The sequence below is a fragment of the Equus quagga genome, chromosome 15 (genome assembly GCF_021613505.1).
Source record: "Equus quagga isolate Etosha38 chromosome 15, UCLA_HA_Equagga_1.0, whole genome shotgun sequence".
NCBI classification, from domain to species: Eukaryota; Metazoa; Chordata; class Mammalia; order Perissodactyla; family Equidae; genus Equus; species Equus quagga.
The window spans coordinates 64,582,376-64,601,755 of record NC_060281.1 but is presented as its reverse complement, the minus strand read 5'-3'; the positions used below and the strand labels follow the sequence as shown (position 1 = coordinate 64,601,755).

The following is a 19,380-nucleotide window of genomic DNA, read 5'->3' as shown; positions in this document are numbered from 1 at the left end:
CTGGAAAGCCCGTCCCTTGCCCCGCTGGAGTATCAGATTGCTCCGTTGGTGCCACAGTCTGCCTTTGCACAAGAACAGCACCAGGACCCTGGACTGAAATGCTAAGGCCCTGCCAGCTACTCAGGGCCGTCCCTGCCAGAGGGGGGCTACACCAAAGTGTTTCGCAGGCGCCTCTGGGGGCCAGCACTGATGGGGGTGCTGGAGAGGGGTGGCGAGCATACACCTTGCGTGGAGCCCACACTCTGCAGACCACAAAGAGGGCACCAAGAAACTCATGAAGTCACGCTGCCCTGGTAAGTGACTGGGCTGGGACCCAAACCCAGGGTGACAGTTGAGCTGGTCTTGGGGATAAGCGGGCGTGTGGACAGGCCCCGCAGTGTCTCCTGGGTTGGGAAGGGCCTGCGAGCCACACAGAATCTTGAAGGAGCCAAAAGGAGTCTGAGCTATGCAGACGGTGACCCGGCAGCATCTGTATTTAGGGCGCAGAAGAGGTGCCGGCTCAGACTGTGGCGAGGTCCGGGCGCACATCTTCCCACCGCAGTCGGACAGTGCTGACAGCGCTGTGGCAGCAAGGGTGTGGGTGGAGGAGGGGCGTCTGGCCGTGCCCTCCATGCTGCCTCTGCCCTGGCCTAGCAGTTCATGTCAAGGGTCCGTCCTTGGGGTGCATTGTGGCAAGACACAGCCCGGAAGGAGAGAGATTGAGAACAGGGGCCAGTTAGAGTAGTGATGACAGGCCCATGCAGACTCTGCAGGAGACACTCGGTTACCACGGAGTACAGACTGGCAGCCTCGCATCTGGTGGGCGGTGGGGACCTTTAAAAAGAGGAGGAACCCGAAGGGGCCGAGAGCAGGAAGCAGCTCAGCGCCTGTCTGGACCACACATCACTTTTACCACCTACATGTGTTTTGTTTTAGGGGTTTTTTTTAATGTTGTTAGGAGTGTGAGAAGGAGGGTCACATGGCAGGGGTGTGGAACGGAGTCAGACATGTGGGAAACTGAGGAAGCAGGTTGTCCGGGCCAGAGGCGGGGACAGGCTCAGGTGAAGTGCAGGCCGAAGGTCTGGATAGGGAGGGACCGGGGCAACGCTCCTGACCTGGAGCCTGCAGGCCCTGGTGACGAGCGATGTGTGGGAGGGCGGGCGGGGCAGGGCCAGGCAGCGTCTCCGTGAGACCGAGGAGTCTGGTGGGAGCGCCGGGCGCGGCGAGGGCCTCCCTGGTGGACACACAGGTGCGCCCAGTAGTTACATCTGCAAACTATGGGTCGGAGGGAAACGCTGAGCTTTTGCCCAGGCACGACATGCTTTTAATTTCCGTTTCTTGTTGGAAATCTCATTGAGTTAGCGTAAGTGAACAAGAGTATAAACAGCACTTGGTTGCTCATCTTAGGTATTTTAAATGTGGATAAAGTGCTGATCCCACGTTTTAAATCCCACAGGGATGTGTGTGTGTGTGTGTGTATAATATATACATGTTATTTATATAACATATAAATGTGTATAGCTCTAAAAAGGAGTTAACGTGTATAGAAAGGTGACATCGCCAAATTGTCCCTTGGGAAACACTTACCCAAAAACTCCTCAGAGGCAGCTCTGTGCCCTTGCCTAAAACCACTGTCCTTCCAGAAGCCCCCATGAGAAGAAGAAGAAGCGGCGCTCGCGGTCCCGGACCAAGGCCAAGGCGGGGTCTCAGTCGGCGTCCCCAAGCAAGCAAGCCACACGCAGGCACTCGGCCCACTCGGCCAGCATCTCTCCCGTGGAGAGTCGAGGCTCCAGCCAGGAGCGCTCCAGGTAACCCCACCCCAGCTGCACCCTGACTTCTGGGCCACGGGGGTGCTTCTCATGGGGAAGGGCCCAGAGGGGGAAGCCAGCAGACCACTGGCCCAGGCCTAGGGACCCCTGCTCCTGGCCTCCTCGTCCACATGTCACCTGGGCTCTAAGCAGAGGGTGGACACCAAGGACAGTCAGAAATAGGGCCAGGCCTTGGGAGTGCCATCCAGAAGCCACCCCTTTGCCCCGTGCTCTGGGCTAACCCCTGCTCTCCCATCAGGCAGAGGGAGTCACCGAATGGCCTGAGCCCTTTGTGATTGTCTGTGGGCCCGACCTCAGAGACGCGAGCGGGTGTGAGATGGGCTGCCTCCACTCCATGAGACGCAGAGTCCTGTATGAGGAAGTGCTCCCTCAGGTGCCAAGGAGAGGACTTCCCTCTGTCTAACCAGCTGGGAAATCGTGTTTTAGCGTGACAGAAGCCATTCTCAAAACTGCTAGTTCTCGAACCACCCCGATGGTGGCGCCTTTGTCACCACTGGGAGCTTGTCCTCACTGGGAGCTGCGGAGACCAGCATGATCATAAGGGAGGGGAGGGCCAGGCACTGGGGGGCCAAGGTGATGGGCACCCAGAACTCCCCATTGACACATCACGCACTCCAGGCCACTAAGAGCGGGGCCAACCTGTTCTTCCCGGCCACATAGGGTGTGTGACGTCAAAGTCCACACTGGTTGGCACATGGCCAGCCTGGCCACTAGCACAGGTGCAAGCGTCCTCATGCCAGTAACTGACTCTCCATTGACCCGCCACCCGTGGTTGTCAGGAAGCATTTGCCAAACAGTTCCGATTTCAGAAGGCCAGACCCCCCACGCCCCTGTCCACTCAGAGCCTGGGCAGGGGCTCAGGAGTGGAGCGTTTGGGCGTCACGTCCCCTCTCGGTTGTAGAGCTGGTGCTTCCATCAGCATGAAGCACGGCCGCCCCTGAAATGGGACATGCGGGCGCGTGCGTAGCGCAGGCCACAGCTCGCTTGAGAGAGATTCGAGTCTAAGATGGAGCTTCTTCGAAGGTAGGACGTAGGAAGTGCAGACCCCGACGACTAATTGTGGGTCGTGTCCACGCACATAAGAGTCCTAAGAACCGACCAGGAGCACCCGCTCGTGGTCATGTTGCGATTCTGGGAGTGTGGCTCTAGCTTTCTGATGCTTCTGTGCATTTCTTCATCTCTTTTTAGAATGTGTCTTACATAATGTTCATGTGAAAATATTCTTTTTCAGTTAGGTTGCATTTTATAAAATATTTCAAATGTGTGTTTTAACATAAAATATATATTTTTTTAATAATGTTGATTTCTTTTTAAAAGATTTTTAAAGATATTGGAAACAAATAGAGTAAAACGTTCTTTTTGAGTTCTAGGGAGTTTGAAGTATGGATGTTTATTATGTTATTCGTTCTACCTTTCTGTGTTTTTTTAAATATCTCTAAATTTTTAAGTATTTTTTAAGCCTCTGGTCTCTCTTTGTGTGCATTAGGGGGGTTTCTCAGGAAAAAGACGGTCAGATCTCTTCAGCGATTGTTTCTTCTGTGCAGAGCAAAATAACTCAGGTAAAATGGGAGTGGGTTTCTCCCCTTTTTTTATAAAGAGGCTACTTTTCACTTCCCTCCCTTTGTCTCAGCAATAGTGATGAAGGACAGGGGTCGTGGGCCGGCCTCCTGGAGGGCCAGTGGTCTTGGCACTGCCCCGGGGCGAGCCCGGGAACCAGCCCTCCTGCCCCCTTCTCCTCCCAGCCTGAGCCCGTGAGCACTGAGGCCCCAGCAGTGGGAGATTCGGAGCAGGACCCTACCTGGGGGGTGTTCACAGCCACACAGCTCCTTTTCCAAGTCTTCCTCCAACATTTTCATAGGTCAGTTCACCGCGTAGATTGTCCAGTTTCCAGGTCCTAACAGGAACCTTGTAGAGATCCTCTGTGTCTCTCCTTGTACAGGACCTCATGGCCAAAGTAAGAGCGATGCTCGCAGCTTCCAAAAACATGCAGACCAGTGCCTCCTGAGGCGCAGGCGGCTGGGCAGGACGGCCCGTGCCGCTGACTGTGGGCGACGGTGGGCGCTGCTCCCGGGGCTCCGGGTGGCTGCGGTTACAGAAGCCAGAAGGGCTGCGAAGCCCCCTTCTGCACAGACCCATCACAGAACACTGTCCAGATTCTCCCCTGGGGACTCCCTTGGACAGTTGGTGGTTTTTGTAAATTAATTTTTGATGACATTCTCAGTTTAAGATTTTTGACCAGCAGTCTCTTACCTGTATATTTGTAAATAATATCATGTTTCTGTGAAAATGTATTATCAAATAAAATGAGAGGAAAACACCTTTTCTAGCTAGCAACTGTGGGCCGTTTCTTCCTTGTTTGGCTTGTGAGTGTGTTTTCCCATTTGTCATCTGTCATTTTACTGTGACGCACATCCTACATGAGCGTCAACGGTGATGTGTGAGCAGCGGGTGGGTCTGCCTGTCTGGCATCCCCCCACCTCCGGCCACTCTGCTTCCTGTGCCCCCGGCTGCCGCCGGAGCTCAGGCACACCCTGCACTGGGGGCGCAGAGCCAGGCCGCCTGTCGCCCGGGACGGAGCAGGAGAGGCAGGTGGCCTGCAGGCCTCCATTTTAGGCACGGCACCTTGGAGTAGATGGCTCTCCTTAGCATCCACGACATCCTCAGAGTTCACCTGGGTAGATGGTGCAAAATGACACCATCGTCTCACGGGAGTTCTGCTCAGCTCATGCCCAGTGATGTGTGACCCCCCAGGTTCACTATGTCACATGGGTCTCACGCCACTGCCATCCTTCTCTCTGTCCCGCATGCAGCATGCACAGTGCCCAGGTGGGCACATAAGGTGCTGATCATGGGCCGCGTCTTGTTTCAAACACCAGAAATAAGGACTTGCAGCTTACCTGCGGTTTGAAGTTCAGAACCATGACTTCGTCCCTGCACTTGGAAAGTTGTGCACAGCTCACTTAACCACCCTTCTGTGTCGATGTCGGAGTCTGTTTTCAGTTCTGCCAACTGACCAAAACCCAAAAATGGAACTTCTAGGTTTTCCTTCTTATAAAGTAAACTCTATCTTATAAAGAGCCCCTTCCACTCAAGGTAGTTGGGAAGACACGACACCCCTGGGAACTGTTTGCAGGGAGGCGGTGAGGGAGTCAGGCCACGAGAGCTGGGCCTGGGCAGGCGGGGGCTGAGGGTGCCGCGCCCAGAGTGCAGAACCCAGCCATGGTCGCAGCTCCACACAGGAGTAGCCCACTGTGCACGCCGTGCTGCACTTTGTGCACGCATTTACCTGAGACGGCGCCATGTCAGCACTAGGGACCTCCCTTGTCCTTTCTGACGGCCGTCCTCATCCACTCAACAAATGCCTGCGGTGCATGCCGGGCACCTGGGGACTGCCAGCTTCCCCACAGAGCGGGCACGCTGCCCTCCTGCCACCAGAGTGCCCCATGATCTCGTGCAGCGGTCCCCCAGTGACAGACGGCACACACAGTACGACGAGTCTGCAGGATGAATCCCAGCATGGCAGTGCTGCGTCACAGGACCGCACACTTTTATTTCAAGCAAAAAGCTGCCCTCCAGAAAGGGCTCTGCACCAGCAAGTGGCTTTCCCGCAGCTCACATGCAGGGCCATTTCAAACGTTCCTTCTTTGCTGAATCAGAAAGAGGAAGAGTTCCCTCATTTTAGTTTCACGTCTTAATTATGAGGAAGGTCGAGCAGCTTCTCTCATTTAAAAGTCTGTGTTTCTTTCTTGTGGGCTGAGCTTGTCCTTCTCTGGTGGTCCCTGTTGGTCCTTTATGACCCTCCACGTGGTCAGCAAGCCAGCCCTTTCTGGAGTATTTTGTAAAGAATTTCCCCCCAATTTGTCACTTTTTTTTTTTTTAAAGATTTTATTTTTTTCCATTTTCTCCCCAAAGCCCCCCAGTACATAGTTGTATATTCTTCGTTGTGGGTCCTTCTAGTTGTGGCATGTGGGACGCTGCCTCAGCGTGGTTTGATGAGCAGTGCCATGTCCACACCCAGGATTCAAACCAACGAAACCCTGGACCGCCTGCAGCAGAGCGCGCGAACTTAACCACTCGGCCACGGGGCCAGCCCCGTCACTTCTCTTTTGACTAATTTTTTTAACATGCAAAAATTGCTTTTTTCATGTAGTCCTCCATTTTTCTCATGGCTCCCGGTTTTGCGTCTTTGGACGAGACTGGCCGTGCCAAGGCTGGTTATGTCCCCGCTCCTGCACGCCCCGCTGTTGACGTGCAGCACCGTTGTTTGGCCGTGTCGTTTCCTCTGTGAAGGAGCTGGGATTATGAACCAGAAAGAAGAGTCTTGATGGGGAGGCAATTACTTAGGGCGGACACCAGTGGGGTAGTCATTGACTGAGCGCCACAGGATGGGTGTTGACCAGGGGCTCGGGTCCTCTCTCCACGTCTGTCCCTGAGCAGCGGCCTGAGGAACTGACGAGAACACCTGGCAGCCGTCTCTGGGCTCCTTCCGGGAGTCCATGGGATCCCATCTGATGGGTCAGACGTTCTGCTTGCTGCCAGGCGGGCCGGGGACGATGTCTCTGGGCCTCACGGAGCCCTCTTCGGAGCGTCCTGGGAGTGTGGCAGGGGACACGGTACCGCAAGGCAAGCTTTGTGGCTTCGAGAGGGAACGCAGTCTTTACACAGACATTCGCAGGGCAAGCTCCCGAGAGCTCACCGATAGACACATGTCGTGGATTTTGTTTGGGGGCCCACGAGACTTTGGTGACCACCGTCACCACGACAGGAAACGGAGGAGGACCCACAGTCTGGCCCCGTCCCGTGGAATTCTGCCGGGTCGGTGAGGTCCGGGGAGGTGCCCAGGCCAGGCCTCCCACCGCGCTGGCTGCAGACCCACCGTCTGCGGTCACCTTAATTTCCCCAGATGGAAATGGACACAGGGTGGGTGTGGCACCTTCTGCAGTGCCCTCATGAAGTCAGCACGCTCACACTGCCTGCAGCTAAAAATGCTGGAAAACGGGACTTTTCTTGATGTGTACGATGCACGTTTCTGTGGATGGCATGTTATCCACTCCATACTACTGCCAACGTCCACACCCGCTGACTCCAGGATGTTGTGCTTTGTGGGCAACTGGAGAGATTTCAGGGGTAACTTTGCACACAATGCCCTGTCTCCCGGGTCGGGGCCCCATGGATAGACCACCCTCTATTTAGACTCTGGACGACTTCCTGTGTTCTCACTGTTAGGATGCTGCCATCAACACGTGTGTAAATAGAGTTTGTCCCCTTTAGAAACATTCTTTCCTTATAATGAATTTGCAGCGGTTTTATGGATCATTTCTAAGGCTCTTAAAATGTGCTGATAAATTGTTCTCTGAAACATGTTCCCGCCTGTCTTCAGCAAGGCTGGCTATTTCGCTTCGATGCCCCTGGATCCTGGGGGTGGTGTGTTGCTCAGATCGGCGTGCCCTACTCATTCTCGAATGTGACCTGTGTCCAGATCATTAAACTCTCCGTGACCTACCGAGAGCCGAGGGCCCAGCTGCTCCGCCAGATTCCCGGAACAAGATGGGCGCTGCTGGGGAGGGCTCTTCTCCCAGAACAGAGAGGCCCACAGGAGAGGGCTGACCGGAAGAAACCAGCGGCCGGGGGCGGGGATCGGCAGAGGGAGGCGGGATGCCAGCAGAGGGCTGGGGACGCAGCCCGAGGACGGGGTCCCAGGCGGCGCCAGCAACATCGGGGTCCCAGGCGGCGCCAGCAACATCGGGGTGTTCGTGTTCAATTAGCTCATTCACACGGTTAAATGTTCCTTTCTTGTGCTCCTCCCAAGTTCTTTTCTACAAATACAAGCTAATAGGAAAGTACATTCTCCCTTCTCTGCCCCCCCACCAATGCATCTTTACACACAAGAAAGTGGTACGCTCCGTGCCTGCTTCATTGTGTGTTTATCCTACACCTTGGAGCTACTTCTGTATCTGTACATAAAGAACTTCTTTATTCTCTTTATAATAAACTTCTTTTTAGAACAATTTTACATTTATAGAAAAATCATGAAGACAGAAAAAGTTCTCACATGCGGCACCCGGTTTCCCCAGCTGTTAGCATCTGGCGTTAGGATGGACCAATGTGAAGCCATTTTTACTAACTAAAGTCCACATTCTTCAGATTGCCCTCCTCAGCTCACCCGCCCCCGCCAGCATCATCAGGTCTGCAGGTGGTGCCCTGGCCACTGCCCCGTCCCTCCTGTAGGGGTACACATGGTTGTTAGGTCCCTGGTCTTGAGCGGCTGACTTGGCAAAAGGTAGGTCGTGGTGAGACAGTGGGCAGCTCCCTGGAGTAGTGGGATGCTGGGCACCGGGCCAGGGAGGCGAGTGGGACCCGGGCAGCTCCAGAAGGTGCCGGAGCAGGAGTGGCCCACCCTACAACCTCCGAGCTAATGCAGCACATGAGCGGCAGAGCTCACTCATTCTTGACTTCCAGGATTCAAATGCCAGCAGGGGGCTTCCAGAGGGCGCAGCACAGCCAGGGTCCCTGGGCGAGAGCAGACATGGCCAGCGGGGACAGGCCAACCCCCAAAGGAAATCGGGGTGCTGCTTCTGCTCAAAAATCAAAAATCGGGGTGCGTAGGCTGCCCGGCCCTCCAAGAGTCTCCTTCACCCCACTCCGTAGACCGAGGGCCACGGACGACACCTGCCCTCTGGGCCGGGGTCCACCCCTGAGTTCTGTGCCCCAGGCTGGGACTGCACTGGGATGGTCACCCTACCACCCAGGAACCTGGAAGCTCTCCACGGCTTCTCGGGATTCCCAGGGCTGGCTGGAGAGGACGGCCGGCACCATCTTTCCATCACAGACAGCGTGGAGGGCCGGCCCAAACTCACTCCCACTGCAGGAAGTTGCCTGAATGACAAGTTTATTAATCACTCAGTGGGGGCAGCTTAGGGAAGCAGGAAAGCCACACGTTGAAATGGGGGTTTGAGAAAGCACATCCAATGGCTTCTCATTCATTCTGACGTTCAAACCGCAGGAGCAAGCCCCCTGGCTCTCCTCCGGACAGACGTGCGCTGGGTGGTCTGACCGCAGTGGACTCCAGGCTGGGTTGTGCCCTTTTTAACGTGGAAAAGGCCCAATGCCTTGGTGAGACAGGTCCCCCCAGCTGGCAAAAACATGCAAAAACAGAAACTAACTTCAGATAGCCAGCGTCTGTCTCTCCAGCCCAGCATGAAACCGGATCACGTCAGCTTCCTGAGAAAGGCAACTTTGCAGGGGGCGGGGCTCAGCTCGTGTGCCAGATGATGACGAAATTCTCACACTTGTGCCTCAGAAAGCTGCTGGCGGGGAGGGTAAGGAGGACTGGAGGTGGGGAGCCCCCACAGCACAGTCTCCTCTGGGAACATTGGTGGACCGGGTGGAGGGGGACGCAGAGCAGGGGCGTGTCCCAGAGGAGGTTAGGAGGTTGACTTCTGGGGCTCTGTGATCGATGACAGAGAGAGAGGGAGACAGACAGAGAGGAGCCAAAAGTGCCTCCTGGCTCCCAGATCTGCAAGGGGAGAAGCTGAATGATCCGCACGGTGATGGTTAGAGTTGGGCACTTCAGTCTGCGCTCGCCTTTAGCTGAATGTAGCTACAGAAACACTTAAGGGTGTGTAGCTCTCCCAGGGGGGCACACACACACGTTTCCGGCTGGCCAGTGAGGCCGCAGCAGCAGCCAGCACACCAGCACCCAGATCTGGTTTCTCGTCCACTCTCCAACAGAAGGAACCAGGGATCCTCGGAGGAACGGCTGGTTCCAGGTGAGCCGGGAGCATCTCACAGAGCCGGGAGGGAAGGAAGTGCGCCAAAACCAAACAGCAAAACCCCACACTGAGGGGCCGTCGGGAAGGCCCCCAGGAGCCAAGTGAGAGTCCCCGTGGCCAAAGCTGGAACATGGAGCCATCAACCAGCAATGTCGTGTTGGGCTGTAACCCAGAGTATAAAACAAATATCCATGAGCCCACACGGTATAAATGACCACGTCAACAGCACACACAGGGAGAGACAGGCTCCCGCACAGAAGAGTGCCCAAGAAGGTCTGTGCTTCCTCCGCCCTCAAGCCCATGGAGCCGTGGAGACACACACGCGACTGTGTGGCTGCCTCCTAAAGAGGACAGCGTGGGGACAGCAGCTGTCCAGAGGAGGACCCGACCAGCACGCCGCGGCTGGTGATCAAGGTCAACACCAACACTGATGAGTCGTGTTGACTGTAGACACCCTGGGGAGGGTGGCGAGGACTCTGTTCACCCACCACCCCACACTGATCATGAGAGAAACACCAGACAGATCCCAATGGAGGGACATCCTGCCAACACCTGGCCAGAGTCCCCACAGCTGTGCAGGTCATCAGAAACAAGGCAAGTCAGAGGAACCATCACAGCCCAGAGGAGCCGAGCAAGACACAACAACTGAACGCAACGTGGTCCCTGGATGGGATCCTGGGACAGAAAAAGGATGTTAGGGGAAACTGAGGAAGTCTGATAAAGCATGGACTTTACTTGATAATAACGTATCAATTTTGGTTCACTAATGGTGACAAATGTGCCTGGGTCATGTGAGATGTTCATAAGAGAGGACAGTGGGTATGAAGCATATGGGAACTTCCTGTACTATCTTTGCAATTTTCCTGTAAATGCAAAACTGTCCTAAACTTTATTTTATTTTGAGGAAGATTAGCCCTGAGCTAACATCTGCTGCCAACCCTCCTCTTTTTGCTGAGGAAGACTGGCCCTGAGGTAACATCCATGCCCATCTTCCTCTACTTTATATGTGGGACGCCTACCACCGCATGGCTTGCCAAGCGGTGCCACGTCTGCACCCGGAATCCAAACCCGTGAACCCCGGGCCGCTGAAGCAGAACGTGTGAACTTGACTGCTGCACCACCAGGCCAGCCCCAAAACTGTCCTAAATTTTAAAGTTTATTTAAAAAGAGAAAGAAAAAGGAAACTTTGCCTTCTAAAGCTGAGACCCAGGAGCGCCTGTTTGAATGTGTGCCACCAGCTCGTAGGATGAGTGCGCGGGAGCCTGCTAACCTCGCCGAGCCCTGGACCTGAGAGGCCAGTGGAGAACAGATGGGAGTGGCGCTCTGCTCGGTGCTGGCAGCCTCAGTCCTGCAGGTAAGACAGGGTCATGCAGCATCATGGGCGCTGTCTCCCCACTGCCAAGCCCGCCACCCAGCCACAAGGCTTCCCGCGATGCCCCAAAGCTCGTCTTCCGACACGTTGTGTGAGTTGATGGGAGATTATTTCCTTCACAAAAAACAGATGAAACTTGGGAATTGAAAATTTACTAAGGAAATATTTGTTGACTTTAGTAAAGTCAAGATGGAGAGATTTATTTTCTTTTCTCATTATTCATAACAAACTTGTTCCGAATGAGCACCTCTGGGATAAAGACACATAAAGCTGTTCTACAAAGATAATCACAACGCCGGGGCCCCTGGCTGGGGCTGCAGGGTTGATGGCACGCCTGCCGTGGAGTCAGGGAGGGCGGCCATGGGTTGGGGGGGGAGGGGTGGTGTGCGGGCCTGCAGCTCACCCGCGGGATGTCTGGTGAGGAGGCGCAGCTGCAGGAGTCAGATAGGCCAGAGCTCCAGCATCAGGCAACCAGAGCGTCCAGCATGATGACGGTCAGCCCGGGAGGACATGTGCAGGGTGAGGGGAGCCACCCAGAGCCAGTCGCTGGGGGCCCCCAACACTAGAGGGATGGAGCAGGGATGCTGAGGGGCTGGGAGATCAGGGGATGCCTGCCGGGTGCCCTCTCGTCCCCTTGCCGCCCTGAAGGGGACTGGGTCAGCCTCCCCTCGAGACCACCAAGGTGCTGCTGGGGAGACAGCATGAGCAGGACAGCAAAGCACCCCGGCCCTGAGGGACATGAGAGCGAACAGACGAGGACACACCAGATGGCAGGCAGTGAACAAGGCTGGGGCGGGGTGAGAGCAAGGATGCTGTGCAGAGAGGGTGGAGCAAGGAGACGCCTCCAACAAGAGACATGGGCAGAGACCTGTGGGGAGTAATACGGTCCAGAGGGAGCTACGGGGCTGTGGGGGCTGGGAGGAGCCGGCATAAGGGTCCTGAGGCAGGAATGTGCCTGGAGTGACAGAGGGAGAGGAGGCGGGTCAGGGGCTCCGGCTGGACTGGGGAGCCAGTGGGGATGAGGGGACTGGGCAGGGCCGGGGGCAGGACCCACAGGCCGGGGGAGGAGCTGGGATTTGTCCTCCAAGCGCAGCTGGAAGCCACTGATGGGTGTGAGGCAGGCAACACCATCCCTTCACGTGTGGGGAAAGTCGTCCTGGCTCTGGCTTAGGGAACGGCCTGAAGGAAGGCAGGTGGGCACAGAGAGACAGGCAGTGTCCTGGACGGCGTCCCAAACCACCATCACTGGGCTGAAAATAGTCGGAGTTGATCCTCTCGGCTCTGGAGGCAGAAGTCCGAGGTGCGGGCGTCCAGGGCTGGGTCCCCATGGAGGCTCTGAGGGAGAGTCTGTTCTCGCCTCTCCAGCTCCTGGGCCCTCCTGGCTTGTGGCTGCATCGTTCCCGTCCCTGTCTCATCACCACATCACCTCCACCTCTCTCTGTCTCTTCTCCCTCCTCATCTCTTCTTGTAAGGACATTTGTCACTGGATTGAGGGCCCTCCCTAATCCAGGATGGCCTTATCTCGAGATCCTTAACTTTTTTTTTTTTTTGAGGAAGATTAGCCCAGCTAACATCTGCTGCCAATCCTCCTCTTTTTGCTGAGGAAGACTGGCCCTGAGCTAACATCTGTGCCCATCTTCCTCTACTTTATATGTGGGACGCCTACCACAGCATGGCTTGCCAAGCAGTGCCATGTCCACACCCGGGATCCGAACCGGCGAACCCCTGGCCGCTGCAGTGGAACGTGCAAACTTAACTGTTGCACCACCGGGCCGGCCCCTTGAGATCCTTACCTTTAACTCCATGTGCAACAAGCCTTTTCCAAACCAGCTCACACGCTCAGGTTCTGGGTGGACGTGACTTTGGAGGGACACCAGCCACCCTGCTGCAGGGGCTTTGGAGGGAAACCCCAGAGACCATCGAGGAACAGCTTTAGCTCCTCAGCTGAGCTGGACTCAGAGGGAGAACCAGACCACTCAGCCCGGCTGGGCTGCTCCACGAACTTTTTCTTTTTTTTTTAAGATTTTATTTTTTTCCTTTTTCTCCCCAAAGCCCCCCGGTACATAGTTGTATATTCTTCATTGTGGGTCCTTCTAGTTGTGGCATGTGGGACGCTGCCTCAGCGTGGTTTGATGAGCAGTGCCATGTCCGCGCCCAGGACTCGAACCAACGAAACACTGGGCCGCCTGCAGCAGAGCGCGCGAACTTAACCACTCAGCCACGGGGCCAGCCCCTCCACGAACTTTTTAAGACAGAGTAGATCGCGTCCCCAGGCTGCCCCGCATGAGGACGTCACCTGGCTGAGCACAGATCCCACAGCCGCATGGGGGACTTCACAGCCCCGACTGCGCGGGAAGTTTTCCGAGCGCCTCCCCAGTGCATTTTCCCGAGGCAGGTCCTTCATTGTCCATTTGCTAGAGACCGTAATGGAGATCTGTGTCTTGCTAGGCCCAGAAAAGCTCTGCCAAGACGTTGGCAACAAAAGCCGTAAGTGATGAAGCAGCATGCCCCGGTTTGCCTTCTCAGGGCCACGTGAGACCGCGGCACGGCTCAGGTTGGGTGACACACTGACTTGGCGCTTTTTCAGCTTTACAACGTGCCCAGCGCTGCGAGTGGCTGCTCACTGCACGGCGGGCGGGACGAGCAGGGCACAAAGCACAGACTGGGGCGCGGCCCAGGCGAAGCCCTCGACCCTCGGCCCTGCGGTTCCTTCTCTCCTTTGAAGCTGTGACTCACACACCACACGGGTCTCCCTCTTAAAGTGGACAGTTCAGTGGGCTTCAGTGTAGAGTTGTGCAGCCATCACCACTGTTGAATTCCAGAAGATCCCATCACCCCAAAACAAACCAGCTTCTCACTACCAGTCTCCCCACATCCCCCTCCCCCAGCCCCTGGCAGCCACCAATCCACTCAGTGTCTCTGCATGTGCCTGTTCTGGATGTTTCCTGTAAATGGAATCGTCCACTATGCGGCCTTTGTGTCCAGTTTTTCCACTTAGCACAGCGTTTTCAAGGGTCCTCCACACCCAGCACGCATCCGAACCCCTTTCCTTTTTAGGGCTGAGTAATGCTCCGTTGTGTGGACACGCCCCATCTCGTTTATTGCTTCATCCACCCGTGGACATCTGGCTCGTTGCCACCTTTCAGTGATTGCAAATAATGCTGCAGCGGACACGCACGCACAAGTGTGCGTGTGGACGCAGGTTTTCAGCTTCCGTTCCTCCTCCCTTGGGGGCAGCTGCAGAGCCTGTGCATGGGGTGGCCAGGGGAATTCACTGAATCGGATCTGTGCGCCCTCAGACTGGAGCCTGGAGCGCAGGAATTGGACAACCCAGGAAGGGGATGCCGGCCCTCCACTGTCTTGCCTCTGTCCCCCCAACTCCCCCTTCTGGCATCTGCACCCCGATTTTCCTCTGGAGAGCTGGCCCTCCCCCACTCGGCCCACGCGGTGCTGAGGGGAGCTGGCCCACCCTCGCCCAAGACCTAGGCTGGCCGATCAGAACTCGCCTCCGCTTGGCCTGGGGATGGGCTCTGGGCCGAAAGAGACAATCCAGCCCTTGTCTGAAACTAGCAAAGAGACTCCTCTTCTGGGCAAGGGTGGGGAGCATGGGGTCAGCCAGGAGCAGTCAGGCCACCTCCTCCCAGGAGAATCCAGCCAAACGGAGGAAGCGGAGCCCAGGAAACGAGAGTCGAGTGCAGAGCCCTTGGGTCAGCCATGCCTGAAGCCAGACCCCTGATTTTCTCCCTCAAGCTGGGTTTCTCCGAGGTGCCTAAAATCGTTCCTCCTGCACAGAGACCGTGGGGGTGAGGGAGCAGAGACTCCTTCTGCACAGAAGACAAGACTCAGCCTGCACGCCTCACAGCCAGCCCCAGCAGTCAGCGCCTCCTCTTCAGATAGGAGAGGGGAGCACAAGTCTTCTGAACCAGAGCTGCTCTTCCTGTCACGCCCTCTCTGGAGGCTGCGGCTCAGCTCGTTGGGCGACGGGGCGGGAGGGATGGGGGTTCTCCCGCCGACACAGCCTGGAGGTGGGGACTCAGCTCAGCAGAGGGACCAGCGCCGGGACCAGGAGTTGCAGCTTGCGCGGCCACACGGAGCAGGACCGGGGAAGCCAGCAGTCCCGCGCTCCAGCCCTCACAGCCTCCCTGCCTATACGAGCCCCCCATGCACGGCCCTCACCCCGCTGACCTCTCCCCTCCATCTGGGTGTCTGTTATGGGCTGACTTGTGTCCCCCAAAAGCCCTATATTGGAGTCCTGCCCCCGGCTCCTCAGCACGTGACTGCACTTGCAGACGGTACGGAGCTGATTCAGGTAAAACGAGCTCATCAAGGTGGACCCTAATCCACTCTGACTGGTGTCCTTACAAGAAGACTTGCTTGTCCAACACACAGGGGCTGCCCCAGGGCCTTTGCCCTGGCTGTCCTCTCCACATGGACCACTCTTCCTTCAGGCCTTTGCTAGGCTGACCCTCCCATTTAATGCTGCCATCCCCTCTGGCTCTCCCGACCCGCTGCCCGTCCTCACTGCACGCTGCACCTCTGACAGAAGGGCCTACGAGTGTCCTGCAGCCGTCTTAACAATGACTGCAAACTTAGCGGCATCAAGCAAGACACACTTATTCTCTTGCAGTTCTGGAGGCTAGAAGCCGGAGATCCCTTTTGCTGGCCTGAAGGCCAGGCATGCGCAGAGCTGGTCCTTCTGGGGCTCTGGGGAGAAGCTGCTCTAGCCTCTCCCAGCTCCTGGAGACAGCTGCGCCCCTCGGCCCCCGGCTGTGGCACTCCGACCTCTGCTCCCATCGCCACACGGCCTTCTCCCTGACCCGCAGCTCCCACCTTCCGCTTACAGGGACCCTTGTGATGACCCTGGGTCCCCCCGGCCCATCCAGGACAGCCCGCACCTCAGTATCTCCAACTTAATCGCTTCTGCAAAGCCCCTCTTGCCACATACAGGAACACGTTCACGGACCAGGGGTCAGGACCAGGTGTCTTTGGGGGCCATTGTCCCACACTTGGCCATACCCGATTCATCTCTCCCCCACCCAGTGTCAGCCGCACAAGGGCAGGGACTCAGGCACGCGACCCGTGCCCCACGACAGCTCGAGGGAAGGCCCGGGGCCTGGTCTAAGCCCACCACCTCCCCTGGGGGCCCCCCTCTTGGAGAAGGATCCTATCTGAGCTAGTCAACCTTTTGCATCCAACACCCACACTTACACTTCCCTTGTTCTCATTTTTATTGATTCTCAGTTACGCAAGCAGACCAGCTGCTCCTGGGAAGACGGTAAGACAATGCTGAGAAGCGAAGGCCTTGGCCCCACCACGTCCTGGCGGCACTGGTCCTCGCCCGGGGCCCCTAGGCAGACCCCAAGTGGAGGATCCTGGCGAGAGTGGTCTACGTGGATGCTCTCCCCAGAGAAGCCCCCTGGACAGCCCGACTGGGAAGGGCAGGAGGTGTGAGGGCTGGCGTCCATGGACCGTGTAGGTCACATCCAAGGACTGAGAGCATCTTCCCCCCGTTTAGTCCCAAGCTCAGGGCTGCCCGGGATGGACGTCCGCAGCCTGAGGCCCTGCGGACAAAGAGCGGCAGCTGCAGGTGGGGGGAGGGGAGCACTGAGAGTACGCTGTGTGCGGGGACCGAGTGGTCACACCCGGACGTGGTCAGGGCTCCCAAGGGACGCGGGCCTGGGGCTGCTCCGCCCTCCCCCTCGCCTGAGGTCAGCACCAGGTGCCCTGGCATACCTCCTCCAGACCTTTTCCTCTGCTTTTACACACGCACATGGGCACATGCGCACACGGCCGGGAAAGCTGCAGCTCACGTCCTTCCAGCTTAGCCAGCCCAACCTGCAGAGACTCTAATAGTCCAAGCCACAGCCCAGGGCCATCCCTCATTGGAGGATGCAAGTCGTGTGTCCATCCCCGAATCAACCATGTGGCCAGCGGATGGAAACAGGGGCTGGGGTCAGCATCACTAAACCCCCTGGGCTCACAGGGACAAAGTGGGATTTTTCTAAAGGAGAGAAGAGAAAGGGAGAGTGGATGGCAGGCAAGACTGCATCAAGGGGCACGGAGGAAAAGACGTAAGTCTGTGTGGGTGTGCATGTGGGAGATGTCAGTGTATTGCTGTTGTGTGGGGTTTTTTTCCACTTTCTGCTTTTTTCTCAATTTTTTCACTCAACAACACGTCTGAGTACGTGGGTACACCCGGATCTAGTACATTCTTTCTCACTTCAATGTGGTGTTTCATCTTTTCGGTGTATCGCAGTGTGGTCAGTCCAGGGCGGCCACCAGCTTCCACAGCACCTGGTGGGTCTTAGGAAAGGCGCCCGTTTCCCCCCGGGACATGGCCCCACTCCAGGAATCATAGATGAGCAAACAGGGTGGGGGGGCTCCCACCCTCACCTGCGTCCTTGCCCACAGCCAGCACGACCTACCATACACGTGGCCCTGGGTCAGCCGGTCAGCCACGGATGGACAATCAGGCAGCTTCTGATGCTTTTTCACTGTTACGTCCTGCACTGGCCTTCTCGCGCAGGGATCGGGGTGGCTTTCCAGGGCAGACACCAAGGATGCTGGACCACAGAAAACGCACTTTTTAAATTCACTAGCTGCTCCCCAGTGGCCTCCCAGGAGGCTGTAGCCCAGGGCACTCCCTCCAGTAGCACCAAGGACCCCACTTCCCACACCCTCCTCAGCGCATGACGACGCTTTCAACGCTGCCCATGTGATGGGTGAAAAACGGCCTCCCCTGGCTGCTTGGACTCTGGCACGTTCAAACCCTAGACCTCAGGGGTAGGTCAGAAGGGAAAACAGCTGCTGTGGTGCCACCCAGCCCCCAAATGCAGTGACACGTCCTCTGACGTCCAGCCAAGCATCCTTGGTTCCCACACCACTCACCAGCCACCACCTGGACCTATCTGGGGAAACCCACGGCCTGTCTTGTGGGCCCCTTCTTATGTTTGTGACTCTAGGCCACTGTCACAGGCCATCTCTCTTCACTGCCCTTCCATACTAGTCCCTCCACAAGGCCTCCTCAGCCCCTCAGCCAGAGTCCCCTCTCAAAGTCCTCAAATGAAGGAAGAACTCTGTTACACCGTAGGGTCAACTACACCAGCATCTCTTCTGAGCCCCTTGATCCAGCCCTGCCTGCCACCCACTCTCCCTTACTCTGACTTCAGCGCCCCTTATTTTCTTTAGAAAACTCCTTCGTTCCTGCTGTCAGCGCAGGCAGTTTGGCTCACTTCCATCCCCTGGCCACATGGTTGGTTCAGGGATGGATACATGATCCCCATCATCCAGTGAAAGACGGCCCTGGGACTGTGGCTTGAAAAAGAATCTGTCTGTGGCTGGGCTTGCTAAGCTGGAAGGATGTCAGGTGTAACTGCCCTGCTCTGTCTTTGCTGCCATTTGGAGAAATCTTGCCTGAGGATGAAGCCAACACAGAGATGGAGAGAGACACCGTGTTCTGATTGCGTCCTTGTTCGACTTGATCCAGCCTTGCCTGACGTCACTGTGTTCTGGGATGTCCCAGTTTAACAAGCCCATAAATCCCCTTGCCTTGACTAGCGCCAGTTTGAGCTGGGTGTCTGCCACTGGGAACCAAGTTGTCCCGATGCACCTGAGTAAAATTCTGGGACGTACACAGGGTCGTGTACACCAGCGTGCCCCACTGCACTGATCTCAACCAGCCAGTATAACGGTCTTCTGAAGCAAGCGCAGAATCTCCACGCTCAGAGGGCCCCCCCCCCAACGCTCCAAGAGCAACGGAGAGGACGGCACGACCACAGCCCCACAGGACAGCCAGGGGGCTGCGCCTGGACCCAGCCCGCAGCGGGAAGAGGAGCCACCACTCCCCTGGGACTGGGGCCGTGGGTCCAGCGGAAGTGCCTGGGCCTCAGTTTTCCTGTCTGCAGAAGGGGACCTCAATCCCGACAGCACCAGTGGTGACTAGGTGGCTGGGAGGGGGTGAGAAACCCAATACAAGCTGTGAGGACGTTTAATTTGAACTCCAGCCCCCACGCCCTGCCCAAGATCCTTCGGCTCTCTGGACCTCGCTTTCCTCCTGTGACAAATGGGAATAACAGTTTCCATCTCATCCAACGGTGGGAGAAGTGACCGGGGTTACACATGGGACGCGCTGAGCATGCGCCCCACACACTCCCCTCCCAACAAACGTCAGCGGCCCAAACCCGCGGTGACCACAGACCCTCAGCCCTCGCTGACCCCAACTGCGCCTACATCCACCGGAGACTCGTGCTCCCGACGGCGCCCCAGGCTCTCTCACAGTCAGCCCCCTCCAGCCGCTGGCGCCGCCTCTGCCATCCCCACCCCAGTCCCCCCGACCCCCCACCCCCCACCCCGCCCTTCCCAAGCTCTCACCCCACCCCCCTCCTCGCCCCTCCCACCATTTCACCCCACCCCCCCGTCCCGCCCCCCC

At 57.0% G+C, this 19,380-nt stretch overlaps 1 protein-coding gene across 4 annotated transcripts in view; it reads left to right on the top strand.

Moving 5' to 3' along the window:
* SFSWAP (splicing factor SWAP) overlaps positions 1–4,126 on the top strand; it is a 79,254-nt gene extending 75,128 nt beyond the window's left edge. For 3 of the 4 annotated variants that reach the window (XM_046639365.1, XM_046639364.1, XM_046639367.1), the window contains 3 exons: positions 1,623–1,787; positions 3,295–3,367; positions 3,748–4,126. In XM_046639365.1, coding sequence (XP_046495321.1) covers positions 1,623–1,787; positions 3,295–3,367; positions 3,748–3,813 — 304 coding nt within the window. In that variant the 3' untranslated portion in view covers positions 3,814–4,126. Of the gene's footprint in view, positions 1–1,622; positions 1,788–3,294; positions 3,368–3,747 lie in introns of those variants that run through there. The other variant, XM_046639366.1, reaches the window with a different exon arrangement.
* The last annotated feature ends 15,254 nt before the right edge of the window (positions 4,127–19,380 follow it).